Source organism: Engystomops pustulosus, chromosome 5, assembly GCF_040894005.1.
Source record: "Engystomops pustulosus chromosome 5, aEngPut4.maternal, whole genome shotgun sequence".
Taxonomy (NCBI): Eukaryota; Metazoa; Chordata; class Amphibia; order Anura; family Leptodactylidae; genus Engystomops; species Engystomops pustulosus.
This window is the reverse complement of record NC_092415.1, coordinates 135790815-135812013: the sequence shown is the minus strand read 5'-3', so window position 1 is coordinate 135812013 and position 21199 is coordinate 135790815. Positions and strand designations below refer to the sequence as shown.

General features: G+C 42.4%; 1 protein-coding gene across 1 annotated transcript in view; it reads right to left on the bottom strand.

Moving 5' to 3' along the window:
* The window catches only part of LOC140133228 (maternal DNA replication licensing factor mcm6), a 219706-nt gene that overhangs the window by 28357 nt on the left and 170150 nt on the right, over positions 1-21199 (bottom strand). Inside the window, exons 15-16 of the mRNA XM_072153114.1 lie at positions 620-784; positions 202-341 (exon numbers count right to left, since the gene is read on the bottom strand). Coding sequence (XP_072009215.1) covers positions 202-341; positions 620-784 — 305 coding nt within the window. The remainder of the gene's footprint in view (positions 1-201; positions 342-619; positions 785-21199) is intronic.

The following is a 21199-nucleotide window of genomic DNA, read 5'->3' as shown; positions in this document are numbered from 1 at the left end:
TGTTAGTTCCCCAAGAGGTTAAATAAATGGCATGAATATAATTTCAGTGTCTTTCAGACATTGAGTTTCTGCTAGCAACTGGTACCCAATATTGAAATTCTTGGGTTGGACAACACAATTTCTAATATCTCGACACATAGAAATAAAAATACATTTACGTAAAGACATTTTTGTTTATAAACATAACCGGAACATACTTACATAATGAATTAGCCTGTGAATTACTTTTTCAATTAAACTCTTTCGCAGAATTAGTTCAGTTTCAGTTTCAATGTCACTTTCAATTTCCTTTAGATACCAATTAACCAGGTCACCTTTTGTCAGTTGGCAGTCATCTTCCGCTGTAAAAATAAACCATATAATCATATAAGAAGATGAGTCCACACACAGCTGCTGCTACCTGGCACAAAAACCATTCCAACATGCAATATTTTATTTTCATTTTACAATCTGCTATTGGAAAATGAAAGCCGAACTCTGATTAGTTGCCTTTAGCAACTAGAACAATTTTGCTCTGACACTAGTTAAATGAGGACCTTTGGTTCAATACATCTTCTACATGTAAATCTACATGTCCCCATTGTTAGATTTCCCCCATTGCCAATTAAAAAACACTTACACTCTTCCATCCTTTGCATGTAAAAAACAAGCAAGTTAGAGATTTGTTTATACTCTGAAAAAGACATTTTTAATGGAACACTTTGATCCAATTTTTCTTTTGTGTCCTCAGGTTGATTTGTTTCCATAGCTTCTTTGTTATGAACACCGAGGTTGTCGTCTTCCCCTATGGTAGATAATATTGAATAAAAGATGACAAATAAGTAATGACAAACGACTAATGAGTTGTAAAAGCTAGTTGGGCTTAGAAAGATAGTCAACCTTGGGGATGAGCTACATTACAAGAGACTTTATAACTTAAAGGGCATCTACCACCAGGATGAAGGACTGTATGCAAATTAACACCTATGGAGCCAGGAGGGCCTCAGGGACATTTGCATACAGTCCTTCAACCCGGTGGCAGATGCCCTTTAAGATCAGGTCGACTATAAATGTCAGTGAAACTATTTAGCATAAAACATTTAAGTTATTTGTGTATGAGCATATGTTACATTCTCAACACACGTAATGTGATGTGAGGAAGCAACTTTAAATCACTCCAAAAATAAATGTAACATGATGCAGAAAATAAGGTCAATTTATAGTTCAAGTTATTAAATTGTGGTGCAGTTTTTAACCAGAAAATGGGGGTTTAGAACTTAGATTATTTACCCATTTCTGATAAGCCACATCCCTTATGTAAAAAAGCACAGAAATGCTCAGTAGAGAAGGGGTAAGAAACTAATAAATTGTGTATACACAAATTGTCCATATAAATACATGGGAAGAGTAGACAGCCACTGACAAACGTCTAAAAACATTTGTGAGCATGGGCCCCAATAGTGTTCCAGATTTATTTGACTGTAATGCGGTTACCAACAATTCACTTGTCGTAAACAAAGCTTGAAGATAAGTGGAGGTTCTATTCACTTTTAGTCCATATTAAAATGATACACTATACATCAATACAATATAAAAGGAGTTAGCAAAGTCCAGTTTTGCGAGTTGCTCAAACTCTTTCAGAGCGTGAATCTCTTGCCAATTATTTAAAAGTTTAAAAATAAATTTGGCTCAATTTGTCTAGACAAACGAACAAGAAGCAATACAAATAAGAACTATACTGTATTGTATATAGCAATGTATCATTCATCTTTACTTTCAATCGAGGATTATAGGCACCTTTGATGAAAAACACCAAGAAGTGCAAAAAAAATTGTGGTTAAGTATTGGAATATACTCCTCCAAATGCAGATTTGAAAACTCTTAGGAGCTGATCACTTTCTGCAAAGGGAGAAGTTTACGGGACTGCCTAGTGAGAAGTCACTCCACAAGACCACGCAAGAAGGATAATTGGCTCACTAGGAAATCCGAGAGGGACCTCTAGATGTGGTTTATGATGACAGCGGTGTCAATAGGGTTAAACAAGCGGGATCGCAATCATCACAGTGCGGGAACTACCCGCATCCTATGACGTAGAATCACGTCTGGAAGTGTAAAGTTAATTGTTTTAACCTCCACCTCTAGAAAGTAACTAGTTTCCCACAGACTCCTATGTCCCCCAAATAATTTACTTTACCACTGTTCCAGGAGCCCAAGTACAAACAGCAGGGTTATCTGAAATTGGCCATTTCAAGATTTTTTTTTTTTTTTTTTTTTTTACAGATAACCTGCTGGACTTGATTGTTGAGTAAACAAACTTATATGCCCAGCAATTTTTAGAAACCAACCCCAATTCCTTTTATGCCAGGCCATAGAGATGGTATCCAACTACTAGAGAAGAAATTTAAAAAATTGTGGGATTGATACTGAATATGGGCCTTGCAAAACAACAAAAAAAAAATCATCTGTTGGGACTATTGGTCTAAAGATCTCTTACATCATACCCCCTTGTACTGATCAACTATTCCCAGGGCTCGCTTTGAGGCCATGCAAAAATGTCTCAATTTTTCTGACAATTCCCAATACCCCCCCTTCCCCAAAATGACCCCAGTTTTGACAGACTCTGTAAGATTCGGCCCCTGATTAAATTTAAGCCCAAAATACTCTTCCCTATACATAACAAAAAGAGATATTGCGGTGGATGAGTCCCTGATGCATTTCAGGGGGAGAGTAAAGTTTAGGCAATATTTGCCTAACAAACGTGCCAGATATGGCATAAAGATTTACAAAATGTGTGAGTCAGAAACAGGTTACACTCACACATTTCATATCTATGAGGGAAGGGACAGTCAAATTCAGCCCCCTGATTGTCCTCCATCCCTCACAATAACTGGGAAGATTGTCTGGGACCCTCCTGGATTCAGAGTTTGACCAGGGGTACCACCTGTACCTTGATAATTGGTACACAAGTGCCTTGTTTCAGTGCCTAGCGAAGAAAAAAAACCCACTGGCATATGGGACGGTGTGCAGGAATCAGAGACACCTTCCCAAAACCCTAATAGGCCAAACCCTGGAGGTTAGGGAAAGTGATGGGGCCCTCTTTAAAAAGTTTAGGGACAAAAAAAAAAAAAACAAGTGTTTATGCTATCAAGCATCCATGATGCCAGCAGCTCCCTTGTTCCTGTCCGCGGAACAGCAGCCCCTATTTCATGTCCACTATGCATTCAGCATTATAATAAATTTATGGGGAGAGTGAATCCAAATGTCATTGTGCAACTCTTAGGTGTTCTTCAAGAGAACTTGTCACCAGGAATCATACCTGGAATACCAGGAAAACAATTAAATGTCTTCTCTTTGATGACTATGACACAGATCGAGGAGAAAGTTCTACCTCTGCGACCACTGACTGTGCCCTCCACCGCAAAAAAAAAAAAAAAAAAAAAAAAAGTCACCCCCAGAAGAAATGTTTTATCTGCTTCAAAAATGGCAAATGCAAAGACACAACATATCAGTGCGACATGTCCCTCCCACCCTGGTCTTTATTTTATAAATGCAGAAGCAGTTTTTTATACAAATTTCTTTTTACCTGTTTTTTTTAATTAATTTGAATACTCTGAACCATTAATCTCCTCCACTTCCATAATTCCCATTATACCCTAGATGAATACCAAGGAAATGAAGGCCTCAGAATCCTTATAGCATTCTATTACTTCCAGGACCTGCCATGTGTCCAGGCAGTATATAAGGGCCATGTAGTTTTTTTTTTTTTTTTTTTTTTTAAATGAAAGCAGGAGAAATAACCTTATAAATGTCAGAGTCTATTTTTCCACATTTATGCAGTTGCATGAAAATTATGTCCCAACTGGACCTTTTAGATAAAAAAAAAATGTGTTTCAATATTTCAGATATTCAGCACATTTGTTCCAAAAAAACCCAAAAAACAAGAGGATACAAGCATACATACAAAACCCTTTTAAAAATATTTAGTGTCTTTGATTTACATTGGTCCTTATAGCCAGAAGTACTTCTGTTTTATAAAACTGGAACCTGCAAAACCTATAGGTAAAAGCTTCAAAATCCTTGCATTGTCCTATCACTTGCAGGCCCTGCCATAAGTCCAGTGAACATATTTAAGTCACTTTGTGGAATTTCTGAACTCCGGAGAAACAGCACTAGAAAAATGAAGCATATTTGCCTCACTTTCCTGCTCTGCATTCGAAAATTCTGTCCTATAAATGATGAATTTGTGAAAAATTTCCCAATTTTATTTTTGACACTACATTTCAACAAAAGAAACCCAGTCAAAAGGCTTGTCATAACCATCAATACATTTTTTCAGGGGTGTAGTTTTAAAAATGGTGTAATGTCTGGGGGGGGTTCACCCCTCTGGAAACCTCAGGAACTCTTAAAATGCATCCTGGCACTTGAAAAACAATTTTGCCTAATCTGCCCTCCAAAAGTTCAATGGCGTTCCTTCTATTCTTTACCCGGTTGTGGGCTCATACAGTGGTTTACATCCACATAGGGATTATTGCCATAGTAAGAAGAAACTGCACTAACAAAATCTGAGAAGTTTTTACTTTTTATCCTGTGTGAACATATGTATTTTAGGGCCAAATAATAACCATTGTAAAAATTTTAAAATTCCAAATGGAACCTCCATCTTATTCCAATTCACATGAGACACTGAAAGGGTTAAACTTATTAAAGGCTGTTTGAGGGGAGCAGTTTTAAAACTGGGATGATTTGTGGGGAGTTCCACAAAATATAATTTAAAAACCTTTTCAATATGAAATCATTGAATCTTACATTTTCTTGAAAATTTAAAAAATTTTGACCTAATGGGCAAATAAAATATTATAACATTTAAAAAACGATGCCAACATAAAAGTAGATTTATGGTAAATGTTAATTAGTAACCAATTTGGACTTGCTGTACAAGGGGAATAACAAAAAAAAAAAAAAAATTTTTTCCTAAAATGTTTCACCAAATTTCCCACTTTTAATAAATGCAAAACTTAAAACAAAATATACCACCAGCTTGAAGTACAACAAGTCACAAAAAAAACCCACACAATCTCAAAATCACCTGGGTACGATAAACCTTTCTAAATTTATAACTGCAAATAGTGACAACAGATTTTAAATATTGTGCTTGGTCCAGAAGCTATATAATGGCTTAGACACAAAGGGTTTAAGGGGTAAAAATACAAGGGCTTAGTGATTATTAACCCCTTAGTGACCACCCATACATATCTCTGTCAGTCTGGGGTCTTAGGGTAGGCTGACCGGTTTCTCCTGTGCAGAGAAGAATAGTGCCTCAGCTGTCTTAACAGTTGGGATGCTGCTCCAACAGTCCGGAACAGAACTCCATTCCGATTCGGCCGTTAACCCTTTAGATCCCACGGTCAATGTTGTGACTGCGGGATCTACGTACCTATAGAGAGAGGGGGCTCCCTCCCACTCCTCCCAGCAGCCTGCGGGTTGCTGTCTTCATTGCCGGGCAGCCAAGGACCCAATGAAGGTCCCTGGGTCTGCCATAGGCATCTGCATGCTTGGTTCAGCCTATACCTATAGTTGACCACTGGATAGAGGTGGAACTGGTTGCAAAATGTATACCTTAGTTAATACAACATAATAAACTCTAAAGTCATGTACACCACCAAAGCCTAAGAATGTTACATATAAGCCTATTTTGTCCACCCAAAGAAGGGACAGGCCCAGGATATAAAACACATAATTCTGATATATTAAAGTAGTACTTTAAATTCAACATACAAAAACCATAAAAGAAGAATTAATTGATATTAAAAGTGTACAGCCACAGATGGTGGTACGCAGACAAGGGAGCAACACCACTTAGACACAAAGGGAAAGGTCATGCATTATATATTATCTAAGACTCGGGTAAATTTGAGAGATGTGCAGATATAGACGTATTGTAGTGTTAATGCATATATAAAGTCATATTGCACTTGTGCCGAGGATTTTAAAGTAAACGGGTTTTCTTACCCATAATCAGATTGCAGGTTCCCAGGTCCAGGGTGACTCCAGCCCCGACGAGCGTTTCGGCTCAAATGTGCCTTCGTCTAGACCTATGGCTTATTTTCCGTAACAAATTGCACTTCGTAGTGACGGTATTTAATATTCCATGGCGCGTACTGGGAAGCGGGATAAAAATTCCAAATGCAGTGAAAATGGTGAAAAAAAACACATTTGCGACATTTTCTTGTGGGCTTGGATTTTACAGCTTTTACTGTGTGCCACAAATGACATGTCTACTTTATTCTTTGGGTTGCTACAATTACGTGGATACCAAATTTGTATAAGTTTTATAATGTTTTCATACATTTAAAAAAAAATTAAAACCTCCTGTACAAAACTTTTTTTTTTGATTTTGCCATCTTCTGGCGGCAATAACTTTTTCATACTTTGGTGTACGGAGCTGTGGGTGGTGTCATTTTTTGTGACTTTTGATGGCGTTTTCATTGCTATCATTTTTAGGACTGTGCAACCTTTTGATCACTTTTTATTAATTTTTTTTATATTTTCCAAAATGGCAAAAAAATGTCATTTTTGACATTGGACGCTATTTTCCGGGTTTAAACGCAGTGAAAAACCGTTTTTATATTTTGATAGATCGAACATTTTCGGGCGCTTCGATACCTAATGTGTTTATGATTTTTACTGTTTATTAATATTAATATCAGTTCTAGGGAAAGGGGGGTGATTTGAATTTTTAGTTTTTTTTATTATAATTTTTTTTTTAAAACTTTTTTTTACTTTTACTATTTTTCAGACTCCCTAGGGTACTTTAACCCTAGGTTGTCTGATCGATCCTACCATAGACTGCCATACTGCAATATGGCAGTATATGGGGATTTTACTCCTCACTCATTACAATGTGCTGATAGCACATTGTAATGAATGGGTTAAAACGAGACAGCTTCGGGCCTTCGTGAGACCCGAAGCTGTCATGGCAACGGATCACCGCTACCCATGACGTCATCGGGGAGCGAAGATCCGCGGCAAGATGGCGGCGCCCATGCGGCACCATCTTTTTGAAGCCTCCGGCTGCATTGCCACCGGCGATCGCCGTGAAAGCACCCGCCATCGGTGCTAGCACCAATCGCGGGTGTTACCGGTAAGCCTTTGCTGCAATATGCAGCAAAGACTTACCAGCTATGGAGAGGGCTCGGCTCGGGAAGGGGTTAAAATCCTCGGCACAAATGCAATATGACTTTATATATGCATTAACACTACAATATGTCTATATCGGCACATCTCTCGAATTTACCCGAGTCTTAGATAATACATAATGCATGGCTTTTCCCTCTGTGTCTAAGTGGTGTTACTCCCTTGTCTGCGTACCACCATCTGTGGCTGTACACTTTTAATTAATATCAATTAAAATTCTTTTATGTTTTTTGTATGTTGAATTTAATAAAGTACTACTTTACTATATCAGAATTATGTGTTTTATATCCTGGGCCGTCCCCTCTTTGGGTGGACAAAATAGGCTTATATGCTTGGTTCAGCTAGGAGTTGGACCGAATAAATGCCTATACATACATGGTAATTGCAGTGCATTCGTATGAACTAGTGATCACTAGTTCATATGATCGTAGTGTGAAAATAAAGTACAAGAAAAAATAAAATTCATAAAATTGAAAGCCCCTAACACAAAAACAAAACAAAAAAAATAGGTCCCAAAATGCCCAATCTATAAAAAGATATAAAAACGGTTATTCCTTGCGGTGAAAATTGTAATGGAAAAATTCGATCAAAATGTCTGAAGAATCAAAAGTTAAAAATTTAAAAGTTATTGCAGTCAGAATATGGTAAAGGTAATTTTTTTGGGGTACTTAAGTTTTTAATTTTTGGTAAAGTCTATTCACACTTAATAAAACCTTTAGAAATGAGGTAGCCCTGTGATCATACCAAACCAAAGAATATATTAGAGATGCCGTTTGGAATCTACAGAAAACAGAGCCTACCATCAAAAGGCGCAAAAGCGGCTTCTTGTCAATTTTAGCGCATTTTGAATTGTATTTCCACTGACCAGTACAAGGGATGGAATATAAAATAATGTCACTAGGAAGTACAATTTGTAATGCAGAAAATAAGCCCTCATACAGATCTGTACAAGTTATTGATTTTTGGAAGTAGGGAGCAATAAAGTAAAATGGAAAAAGCCCATCAGTACCACGATTAAAAGTTTACAAGTTCTCTGGGATAAAGGTTGTGGTACCTGAGGCCATGTTCACACGTGGCATTTTAGTTACACTTGGAAACACAGCCAAAGGCTCCACTAGTGATAACATATTTTGGTAACATTGCGTTTTCAACATGTTAACTAAACGCAAAGTAAGTGCAATCTTACCTCAACCGGCAATCACCTGGAGCCTTTGGATTTTGTTTCAAAACGCAAATAAAATGCCACGAGTGAACGTGGCCCAGGGACTACAAACATGTCACGGCACCTGAAAACTATTCTGCCCTACAAAAGGTTCAATGGCTCCTTCTCTCCCACACTTTGCCATGTGCCCTGACAGTGAGTTACATCCACATATGGGGTATCCTTTTACTTGAAAAAAAAACAATCTATTCTTAGCATTTTCTACTTTTATTCAGTTTGTATGGGTAAATTTTGCAGCTAAATGAATGTACTAATGATAAATATTAAGGAATTCTAAATCAAACCTTCAATTCAATCAATACCTGCTGTTTTGAATAGTTTGAGGGGTGAAGTTAATAGAACGGGGTGATATGTGGGGGATTTCTATTAACAGAACTTCCAAACCCCCTATAGAAATGAAAGGGTCCCGAAAATAAAGGATTCTAAAATTTTGAAAATTTTAGAGAATGCTGTTCGATTTGTGATCTATGCAGCGTTGTAATAAAACAGGACACTTCTAAAATGACGCCAACACAAAGCTGAGAAATTGTAAATGTTAGTAACCAATTTGGGTTGTAAAACTACCGTATATTCCGGCGTATAAGACGACTTTTGAGGACTGAAAAATCTTCTGTCTGGTCTGGGGTCATCTTATACGCCGGTAATGTTTCTCACCTTTCCCGCGATCCACCGAAGCTCCGCTGCTACACTCCGGCCGCCGGTGACAGCTCCGTGGGTGCCGGCGTCGCAGAGAATATGACGTCGGCACGTGGCTGACGTCATATTCTGAGCTGCCAGCGCTCAATGAGCTGTCACCGCCGGTCGGAGTGTAGCAGCGGAGCTTCGGTGGATCGTGGGAAAGGTGAGAAGCTCTAGAGAAAAATTAGAGAGGAAAGAGTGGGGGGGAACATTATTATAAATATTAAAAAAAAAAAATCCCTGGATGACAATTCAGATGTTTGGAATGTGCTGTATACTAGGGGGGACGGCAGTTTGGCTATATACAGGGGGCTGGCTGTATACTGGGGGGACTGGCTGGCAAAATACAGGGGGAGCTGGCTGTATACTGGGGGGACTGGCTGGCAATATATAGGGGGGGGCTGACTGTATACTGGGGTGGTTGTTTGGCTATATACAGAGGAGGGCTAGATATATACTGGGGGGGCTGGCAGTGGTATATGGCATAGTAGTTATATTCCTGTACATAAGGGGCAGTATTATAGTACAGTATGGTAACATTTACAGTAAAATGGACGATGGTAATGTTGTTGTATGCCTTATGTTTATGAGCGACAGTTTTCCTGCTATATACCTGCATGTCATAAGAATTTAAATTAAAAAAGGACCATGTTAAATTCAAAGCTGTTTTTTTTTTTTTTTTTTTTTAATTTTACCGGTGTTTTGTATGCGTTGGAAAAGGGGTAGTCTTATGCGGCGAATATATCTTAAACTCTATATTTTAACAGGAAAGTAGGGGGGTCATGTTATACACCAGGTCGTCTTATACGCCGGAATATACGGTAACTATCAGTTTGGTAAACATTTAGCAAAATTAGCCATTTTCAAACTTCTAAATGTTCTTCAAAGTCACCTTTTTTCATAAATGTTAAATATATCAACCAAAATAAATTTTTTTTTTTTTTTAATAATTGTATTTTTATTATTATTTTTCAAAAAAGACATAACAGGAAATTGTCAGGTACATATTATGCAGTAAAATTTTCAGGAATAATACAACCAAGTCAAGGTTTGGCCCGTAGGGTATTAACAGATTAAACTTTCCATTAGCGTACCAGGAGGCCAGGCCTGACAGTATGATGTATACATAATATTAAAACAATAAACAAGGGAGGCATCAGTATGCCTACTCGGTCCAGGGGAGTGGGGGGGGGGGGGTATAGACAAAAGACACCCAAACGTACTCACCATGACAACAATTAACACTTAGGTAAAAACAAAAGGGGGTAACCAGATCATTCTCCCTCTCCTGCCCGCTCTTCTATCCAGAAGCGATCCCATCGTTCCCAGGTTTTATCAAATAATGGGATACGATTATTCAAGGAGGCAGTCAAATATTCCATACTGCGGGTCTCCCTTACCCTAGAGAGAAGGTCCATTCAGGAAGGGGGGGCTTGCCTTTTCCAGAATTGCGCTATCAAGCACCTCGCAGCTGTGAGGATGTGCAAGCTCAGTTTAGTAGCTGTCTTCGCCATGGGCTGAGGAGAGACATTCAATAGATAAAACAGTGGAGAGAGTGGAATATCCACCGCTACGACCTCCCGAAGGAGAGTCTTCACCTCCTGCCAAAAGGGCTGCACAAGTGGACATGTCCAAAAGATGTGTTGAAGAGTTCCCCCAGCTGAGCCACATCGCCAGCATATGTCCGGCGTCTCTGGAAATAACCTGTGCAGCAAGGATGGGGTATGGTACCACTGCAACATCAGCTTGTACTGATTCTCCTTATGTGTAGCACATAAGGAGGTTTTCGCCGCCCTATGCCAGATCAATTGCCATGTGTCCTGTGTTATTGGTCCCCCCACTATGCTCTCCCACTTAGCCATGTATGGGTGTGCGATAGGCTCATCTGAGCTTGGGTGCAATAGTATCATATAGATATCTGAAATAAGGCCAGAAGTGTGGGTGGCGGTTTTACATATATGCTCAAACATGGTGGGCACAGAGACCATTTCAGTACTATCCAGGGATTGTAAGAAGTGTCTAATCCGGATAAAGTGGAGATTGGCCGTATGCGGGAGGTGAAATTTATCTTGTAAAGCGGCAAAGGGCAACATTTTCCTATCCCGGTAGTCTACGATATCTGCAAACCTAAATAATCCCTTTTCATGCCAGGGCTTGATTTCCTGTCCAACTCCAGCCTGCTGCATATATGGGGTGTGTAAGAAAGATTGCAGAGGAGAACACAGATACCAGTGGGAACCTGGCCAAACAGGCCCTCCATACTTTTATCGTGAAAGAAATTGGGCCCAGTTGAGGGTTGGGCAACGCAGGCGCCTCTTTAGGCCAGAGATCGGCGTTAGGGAGAAAAGGGGCCAACCACAGCTTCTCTATCTCCATTCACTTAGAAAATGCCAGCAAGGTGGACCATGCTGGAATACACCATAAATGCGTTGCCCAGTAGTACCTGGTTATATCTGGCACCAAAAGTCCACCCTTAAGATTTGTGGGATATTAAGTCCGTCTTAGAGATCCTGTGCCTCTTTTTTGCCCAAATAAAATGCAGTATGGATGCTTGTAGGGACTTCAAAGCACCCAGCGGCACCGGCACTGGTAGCGTTTCAAAAAGGTATAGCAGCTTAGGCAGGATGGTCATTTTAACCGCTGCTATCCTTCCAAAAAGGGAGAGGGGGAGACTATTCCAGTTATTGAGTAGAGTCCTTATTTCCCGAAAGCTACTAGGGAAGTTCTGCCCATACAGTGTATTGTATGAGGGGGTTAGGAGTATCCCTAGATACTTAATGGCATCGGCTTTCCCTTTGTATTTGAAGGTGGCTTTTAATTGGTCTACCAGTGGTTGTGCAAGGTTAAGAGGCAGGGCCTCAGTCTTTGAAGTGTTCACCTTGTATCCAGAAAGGCGGCCATACTGTTACTGCACCTGTAGATTGGGTAGAGAGGTTAGGGGCTGAGTTATAGTGAGTAGGATATCATCTGCGAATAAAGACAATTTAAATTCCTTATCTCTAACCATAATACCCCGAATATTAGGGTCCTGCCGGATGATGGAGGCCAAAGGTTCAATACAAAGTATAAACAGGAGAGGAGAGAATGGGCAGCCCTGGCGCGTACCGTTCCTTATCCGCAAAGGTGGGGAAGACGCATGTGGGAGCTTAATTTTAGCTGTGGGGTTTGAATATAACCCCCTCAAATCCTGGAGAAAGGGACCCTTTATTCCTATATGTTCCAACACCTGAAACATGAAAGGCCAGCTGAGGCGGTCAAACCCCTTTTCAGCATCTAAACTGAGGATCAGGGCCTGGTCACTTTGTTTGTTAACTACGTCTATAAGATCAATTGTTCTCCTTGTGTTGTTGCCACCTTGTCGACCTGGTACAAAGCCCACCTGGTCCTTATGGATTACCTGAGTGATCCACTGGATCAGGCGGTTGGCCAACAGTTTTGTAAATATCTTTAAGTCCGCGTTCAAAAGTGCAATCGGCCGATAGTTGGCACAATCAGTTGCATCTTTCCCAGGCTTGGGGATAAGAGTGATATAAGAGTGGGTAAAAGTGGTAGGGATAGGTTCGCCTTGCAAGAACGCATTAAACACTTTTGTCATGTAGGGCAACAACACTGGGGAGAAGGTTTGATAGTATAGATATGTTAGCCCATCTGGGCCCGGGGATTTCCCATTAGGCATCCCTTTTATCACTTCCTCTCTCTCTTCCGGCGTTAATTCTGAGCCAAGTGACTCAATAGCTTCTGAAGGGAGTCCGGGAAGTGAGCAGGAGTTCAAAAAATCTACTAGCAATGTTTTTCTAAGATCCTCATCCAAAGGTAGGGTGCTTGGTAGAGAATACAATATGGAGTAGAAATCTTGGAAGCATGAGGCGATTTCCCTTGGGTCATGAAGCATGTTTCCCCCAGAATCCCGTATAATATGGGGGGTTTGGTGGTCCCTCTTCTCGCTCAGTTGTTTCGCTAGAAGGGAATGGTGTTTGTTTGCTTGCTCGTAATATCTTTGCCTAGTAAACAGCAATAGCTTCTCTACCATTTGGGTTTGGACCTTTCGCAACTGTTCCCTAGTCTCAATTAGCTGTTGGAGTCTCCTCCTAGTTGGCTTAGCTAACAAAGCTGCCTCTTGCTTACCTATCTCCTTTCTCAATTCCTTTTCCAAGTGGGTCCTATTCCTTTTTAATCTAGTTCCCTGCTCTATGCAATGACCTCGAAAGACCGCCTTATGCGCCTCCCACATTATAGGGATAGAGGGAATGGAGTCCGCGTTTAGCTGAAAATATTCCTTTAATGCCCCATTCAGCTCTTCCTTGATCAAGGGCTTTTTAAGTAGGGATTCATTCAGGTGCCAGTGACATACCCTAGTTGTAGAGGGGCCCTCTCTAAGCTTCAAAAAACTGGTGCATGGTCTGACCACGATATGTCCCGCACCTCTGCGGCATGCATCATTCGCAAAAATTGTATGTCTCCAAACCAGTAGTCAATACGGGTATGGGTGCCATGTGGGGCAGAGTAAAAGGTAAACGAGCGGTCACCCGGGTTACCCACTCTCCATAAGTCGTACAAAGCAAATCTCCTTATGACTCTACGAAAAGCCGCTGAAATCGTGTTCTGTGATCTAGTGGTGGGGTTAGAGCCAATTGCTAGCCGGTCCATGTTTTCTGAAAAAATAACATTGAAGTCCCCTCCCATCAGTAAGGGTGCTGGTGGAAATTTAGCTAATTTATTCAGGACTTGTGTCAAAGCGAACCTGGGAAGTGGTAGGGGCGTAGATGTTGCATAAGAGTACAGGTGAGCCGAACATTTTACCCATGGGGTCTGATGTTACAGAGTCAGGCACAATGGGGTACGAGGTTGAGAACAGGATCGCCACACCCGCTTTCTTATTATCCATGGATGCCATGAAAGAAACCGGATAAAGGGGTCTAGCAAAATTAAAATTCCCTGTAGCGTCATAATGTGTCTCCTGCAAAAACACCACATCTGCCCTACTTCTCTTCAGTTCGTTAAGCGTAAGTCGCCGCTTACGAGCTGAATTAAGCCCCTTCACCTTCAATGTTAGGAGCGGAACCATGATGAGCTAACTAACTGATATCCTTGGGTAGGATGTGCTGTGCGCTCCTGCGTGATGCGCGCCCAAGTAGCCTCTAATCTGGGGGGGGGGGGGGAGGTGAGAGGGGGAGAACTGTATGCAGTTTTTGCGACCAAGCTCTGGTGTGGGGAGGAGGGAACGTATGTGGCCCAAAGGCGACAGGGACAGTAGGGATAAAGGACAAGGAGTATGACAAAAAGGGGGGGACAAGACTCGCACACAACAAGACAAACAGTCAAAAGAAAAAAACAAGAAAGTAAGAAGAAAACAAGGATAAAATCCTAATACTATAACCAGGGAAAGGAGAAACCTCCTGACCCTAGTGCGGGTCTGCTCAGCCGGTCTAGTCGGTATAGTCGGCTGACCTGAATTCACCACCTCCTTTAGAAACCCTAGGCCAGGGTCAGAGGGCGGGATCCAGAAAGACCCACCTAGTGGGGATACTGTGGCAATGGAGCCTTTTTTTAAAACAGAAAAAAAATTACTTCCAATTTAATACTACACAAGGTAGAGTACTTTTAATATATCACAATCTATCAAGAAATTAACCCCGGTGCCATAGTGCATATTACTATCTAGTTTACGAAGGAGGGGAAGGAAACCCTGAATACGTGCACACATAAGACTCCCTTCAAACAAGCAAATACAGTAACTGTAAAGGATATACATCCGGCGGGCGTTCTCCACTAATCATATGAGTCCCGGGATGGGGCTCTACTTCGTGGTCTTCACCTTTTTTGCTGCTGTTGGCTCCTATTCTGCAGCTGGCGCAACAGAGGGGGAGAACCTTCCCAATCGTCCAGTCGTGGAGTCGGGATGTTCCAGATCTCACAGAATTCCTGCAGCTCCTCAATCACAGAAAGCATTGCCGTTATTCCATCCTTAGTAGCAGACAGGGCAAAGGGAAAATTCCAGCGGTAGGAGATGTCGTTTTCACATAGAACATCCAGCAACAGTCGTAATATCCGCCTCTTCTGCAGAGTGATCCCAGAGAGATCCTGGTAGAGCTGTATGGCATCACCATTGAAGTTAAAATTCTTGTTTTTCCTCGCAGCAGACATGAGGCGTTCTTTTAACTCAAAGTCATGCACACAACAGATAACGTCCCGTGGGTTTCCTCCCGATGCCTTGGGTTTCAAAGCTCTATGAGCTCTATCAAGCTTCACCTGAGTATCCGGCTCCCCAAGTAGCGTTGAGAAAAGTGCTTGTAGTGTAGCCCGAACATCTTCCGTACCCTCCACCTCAGATATGCCTTTCACCCGAATATTGTTACGTCTTCCTCTGTTATCAAGGTCTTCCAGGTGCCTGGCCATTTCTCGTAGCGTAACAGATTGAGAATGTAAGGCATGTTGCGTTTGCGATATCTGACGCCTTGAGTCTGCCTGCTCCGCTTCTAGGTTATCAATTTTCTGCATCATACACTGAATATCACGTCGTACCTCTGAAATTTCAGATTTGAAAGTCTCTGACTTCAGTGATTAAAGACTTAAAGTCCTCCTTAGTAGGCAGGTTCTGGAGATGGGCACGCCAGTACGATTCTGATGTCGGTGGTCTCTTATCTGCTACAGTGTCCATGCTGTATTGCTCAGGTGATGATATCCACTCTGGGGAGGGCGCTGCATAGCGGGTGAAGGTGGGGGTAGCACTCAGCTCATCCTTAGGTAGCTGTGACCTGGGGATATATGGGACCCCAGGGACAAATTCCCCTGGCTGTGATAGTTGGGGGGATCTTAGGGGGAGAACCCTAGAACAGGGGTAGGGAACCTATGGCTCGGGAGCCAGATATGGCTCTTCTGTTGGCTGCATCTGGCTCTCAGACAGACATGTAATAAATAGTGATGGCTGCTGTGTGTGTCTTAGACTGATCACTGGACACAGGCAGCAATGTTACCGTTGGCTACGTCCTTTGTACGACCCAGACGCCATCGCTGCCATCATCTAAGCCTGGGTCAAAGAGAAGAGCGTGGGAGTGATGAGGAGCTGGCTGCAGGGAGCGCTGGTAAGTGAATATTCTTTTTTTTCTGTGACTATCTACTGGGGGTCATGTTCTGGGACTACCTATCTACTGGGGGTCATGTGCTGGGACTACCTATCTACTGGGGTTCATGTGCTGGGACTACCTATCTACTGGGGGTCATGTGCTGGGACTACCTATCTACTGGGGGTCATGTGCTGGGACTACCTATCTACTGGGGGTCATGTGCTGGGACTACCTATCTACTGGGGGTCATGTGCTGGGACTACCTATCTACTGGGGGTAAGTGGTTGGTGTCAGGATTTGGAGTAGTGAACCCTCTGGACCACCGCGGACAATGATGTAAGGAGACACCTGGGACCGGAATCTAAGTTGCACCCGGTCTTCACCAGAGCCTGCCGCAAAGCAGGATGTTCTTGCTACAGTGTGGTACAACCAGGTCATTCCACAGTCAAGGTGCTTCCAAGGTCGAGGCACAGGATCACTGGGCAGTCTCGTGCTCAGAACAGGCAGATCGTCAAGGCAGGCGGCAATGATGCAAGGTCGGGGCCGGAGCAAGAGATCAGAGCTGGCAGCAAAGGAGCAGAATCAGGAACAGGTCCGGGGTCACAATGGGAAGTCAACACTGTGGAAAGCTTCCTCATGGGCATGAAGCACTAAGATCCGACGGGGAATGCTGGGAGCCGCCTGTCTTCATAGGAACCGAGGAAGTGGGCAGCGCCAATCAGCGGCGCACTGAGCCTTTAAATCCGCGAGTGCCGACGTGTGCACGCTGGCCAGCCGGGACAGGGGCAAGAAAGTGGTAAGTTGAGTGAGCTCGGAAAGGGGCACCACCACGGAGAGGGGCATGGGTGTGCCTGCGATCCGAGACCTAGATAGCAGGGGCACCCGTGACACTGGGGCTACCTATCTACTGGGGAGCAAGTGCATATGGTTTGAGGTTATGATTAAGACGGTGTCCGTCGAAACGCATCAACCTATCTTCTTCCCGTGTTTTGTGACATTTTAACAATAAAGAAGGATTTGTTTTTCATCGTACTCAAGTGGTGGTCTCCGTGTTGTGCCGGTTTACTACCATTTCTCTTCCAGCAAGTGCATATGGTACGGCTCTTACAGAATAACATTTTAAAATATGTGGCGTTCATGGCTCTCTCAGCCAAAAAGGTTCCTGACCCCTGCCCTAGAACGTTGCCCCTGCCCTCCGTTTTCTTCCTGCCCCATTTCTATAGGGCTTGGCTCTTTCTCTGGGGGCTGTGGTTGGGGTGAGACGCCACTGAGTATTCTCACCAACATTGTGGCGCTGCTGGAGTCCCTGGTCTGGGTTCTGTGGGGAGGCTGCTTTAGTTTGGCGCTGCTGCGCCAAAGGGGAGCCTCGCTGTTTGCTAGGCTGAGCGCCAAGATGGCGTCCAGGCGCAGCCTGCAGTGTGGTGGCGGGATCGTGGCACCCGGCATGCGGTGCGGCGGTGGCCGGAGGACCGCGCTTACCCGCTGCTGGTTTGGGAGCCATGGTGAGCGTCTGAGTTCCGTGTCAGGGTCTTCGTCGGGCCGCCGGCTTTCCTGCTGGATCGCGCGACTGTGACTGTGGAGCTGAGGAAGCGGGTGAGTGAAGTTTCGCCCGCCCGGGCGATATTCTAGGATCCTGGGGTCTTCGTTCCCCTTCTGGGGGTCTTTTTAACTTTGGGGGCCAGGGTAGCTCCCCTCCTTCTTAGCGAAACGGGCACCGGGATTGCGGAGCTCTTCTAGCGTGTGGCCATTAGCTCCAGTGTCCAGCCACGCCCCCCCTAAAATTAAATTTTAAAGTACAAAATGTAACGGAAAAACAAACTGAAAAACACTTGGTTAGTTAAAGCCTTCGTAAGTTATAATCGGATAAAGTGATACAGGCTGGTTTTGAAAAGCAGGCGTTGGTCATCAAGGTGAAAATGAGCTTGGTCACTAAGAGGTTCAAGAGACGACTTAATCATCTGTATAACTGAATAAGAATGCGCACGCAACCATCTCCAATTTGTATAAGACTATATCTAGACCGTAGTCAATGAAGTAACTTTTAGAGAGATACAATACCATACCTTCCAACATTTGTGAAACGGAAAGAGGGACAAAATGGCTAGGCGTGCCGCGGCGATCCCCCTAAGCCACACCCTTGATAACTCCCTGGCCACGCCCCAAATTTTAACCATACTATAATAATAAAAATCATTTTCTCATTAATACATTTTTTTTAACCCGATTGAGAATTGAACCCAGAACCTGCAGAGTCCATGTGCCATAATATCACAGTGCCTCTATCCTCTGAGAAGATCTCTCTCTATATATCAGGGTATTAAGTCTGTAACAGTGTAACAGTAGCAGATAACAGTCCTTGGTTACTAAAAATCCTCAGCTAGATAATCACTAGGCTCATAGCCCAAAACTTTAAATAAAGAGCTTGTGTCTGGAGAAGCCCTAGGAAACCATATATGGACAGATGCTGATCTGTACTTGATGACTGTTACAGGGGAACATTCATAACTGGACCCTCTGCTCTATTATTATATATATTACATATAGTGTAAATGGATACAGTATATACTGATAGCAGCCACTGATATTCTGTGGTGAGATGTGTGTGTACTGAAGCCATTGGGTCATTAACATATCAAAAGGCTTTGAACAGTAAGAAGCCACCATGAACCAGGTGTGAGATTCCCTGCACACTACTGGGGTCTATCCTGAGAGGGTCTTAGGGTGGAGTTGTAAGGGGGTGGGCAGGGACTACACAAAGGGATATTTAAGGTGGAAGAAACAGAAATCAAGCTCTCTTGCTTCCTGGCCGCCCACTTGGATGAATAGCACTTACCTAAGGAACCAGGTCATATATTGTGTGTGCTTTCTGTGTATGTATATAACTTTATAAGAGTAATTATAACATAGTACTTATTATAATATAGTAGACTTTATACGTGTACCTATAGATATTCCAGGTGTTATGTGTTTTACCATATATATACATAGCTAAGTGTTTACAGTGAGTGTGTATATATTAGTGTAACTACATGTACATCCTGTACCCCATTCACACATGGATCTCTGCCCTGCACGTGTAATGGAGGAGTAGATATATAGATGCTATTGTGCATCAGTCTCTATACGTACATGTATATGGTCAGGTATTGGATGTGACTCCTGCTTCAGGGTATATCAAGGAGCGGCTGTAGTGTTAGAATATATTGTATATACATACACATTACTGTGGTCCAGAAGCGGCCAGGAAATGAGGTTTGTGTGTAGTTGTGTTCTCTATGTATCTTGTATTGTATTTTATGTAGTTACTTTGTCACATGTATGTTGTTAGTAAAGTCTTTTTGTATATAAGTTTCTGCGAGGGTTGTATGTTATTCCTGTGATATATGAAGGACTGGAGTGGGTGCTTATAGTACATAGCACAGACTAAGGGGCTGGACAGAACCACTGAAGCCTAGAGGAACTGAATAGAAACCCAATCCCAAAACCCCCCTTTATCAATGACGGTCCCTGCTCATTGCAAACTCGACACTTCTCTCAAAAGGATTCCCTGCCTGATGTCTTCTCTGGGGAACTTTGGAGATATTACCATATATGGATAGAGATCTGAACCTGATGAGGTGGTCCCTGCTCTCCACTAAACGACACTTCTCTCAAAAGGATTCCCTGCCAGATGTCTGTAGAAGCCATTCAGTACTATGAGTTCTGACTTTGAAGGTATTTACTATGCGGGCCACCGAGCCAGGACAACCCCGGCGAGTGCGGAACCTGGAGGGAATATCCGGGACAATCTGACAGCTGCCCATGAGTGTGACATCTGTGTGCGCAGGGGATGGTTCTATGCACAGATGTAGCTTGCTGACAATATAGAAAATGTAAAGACAATATGGATGGAGAACACCTAACAAAATGGATTCTGTTCTCTCACAGACAAAGTAGTGGTGATACACAATTTTAATGTTTACCTAATAAATTACCAAGTTTAAATCACTCATAATTACTCTATCTTTCACTGTATCTTTATTTCATGTTTGCAAGTTCAATAGGACGACATACAAAGTAAATACATAGTGTGAAAGGCTGGTTAATAAATCAAAATTTAGTCTGTAGAAGAGAAAGCAGGACAGGGTTATAGTAGTATAGTAGAAAAGGTTTGAAAAAGATGCAGCTCTATCAAGTCCATGAGGTCCGAGTGCTGAATGAATTCATCGCCCCCATAACAGGTGATATTTTTTTCTTAAAGGAAACCTACCACTTGTAGTGGCAGGTTTCTGATGGAAATACCGGGCACCAGCTCAGGGTGAGCTGGTGCCGGAGCTTATTTTCGTTAGTGTTTTAAACCGCGGTATCGCGGTTCAAAACACTTTTTAAACTTTATAGCCGGCGCAGGCAGGTACGCGCTCGGCGCTTACCGTGCGCGCGGCTACATAGGAAGTGAATGAGAGGCGCGCGCATGGTAAGCGCCGAACGCGTACCTGCCTGCGCCGGCTATAAAGTTTAAAAAGTGTTTTAAACCGCGATACCGCGGTTTAACACACTAACGAAAATAAGTATTCCATCAGAAACCTGCCACTACAAGTGGTAGGTTTCCTTTAAGAAAGGAATCCAGGCCTCTCGAACATGTGCAAAGTAACTGCCATTACATGCTGTCTTGGTCACACGCCTAAGTGAAAAATCTTTGGAGAGATATTCTTATTTTATTCCAAGCATGTTAAAAAAATAAACACGTCGATATTGCCATCCATAGTAGTTGATGCTTTTTGTGCCAATAAAAGAATTTCTTAGATGCCATAAGTCATGGCATTAAGGGCATCTAAAAAGTCTGTTGAAAAACCATCAGCTACTATGGATGGCAATATCGAATTGTCTGTATTTTAACATGCATTAAATACACATAATTTTAAAGTTTTTTTTATCCAAGGTCTTCCAAGTCTTCCTTCAATTTTTACATGAATGCCATAATTTGCCATATTAGTGCTATATATGTCTTGCACTGGTCAATGGATTTCCAGCCACCATTACCCCAACATCTTTCTGCTATAGCTTCACCAGTTGACGGTTTAGA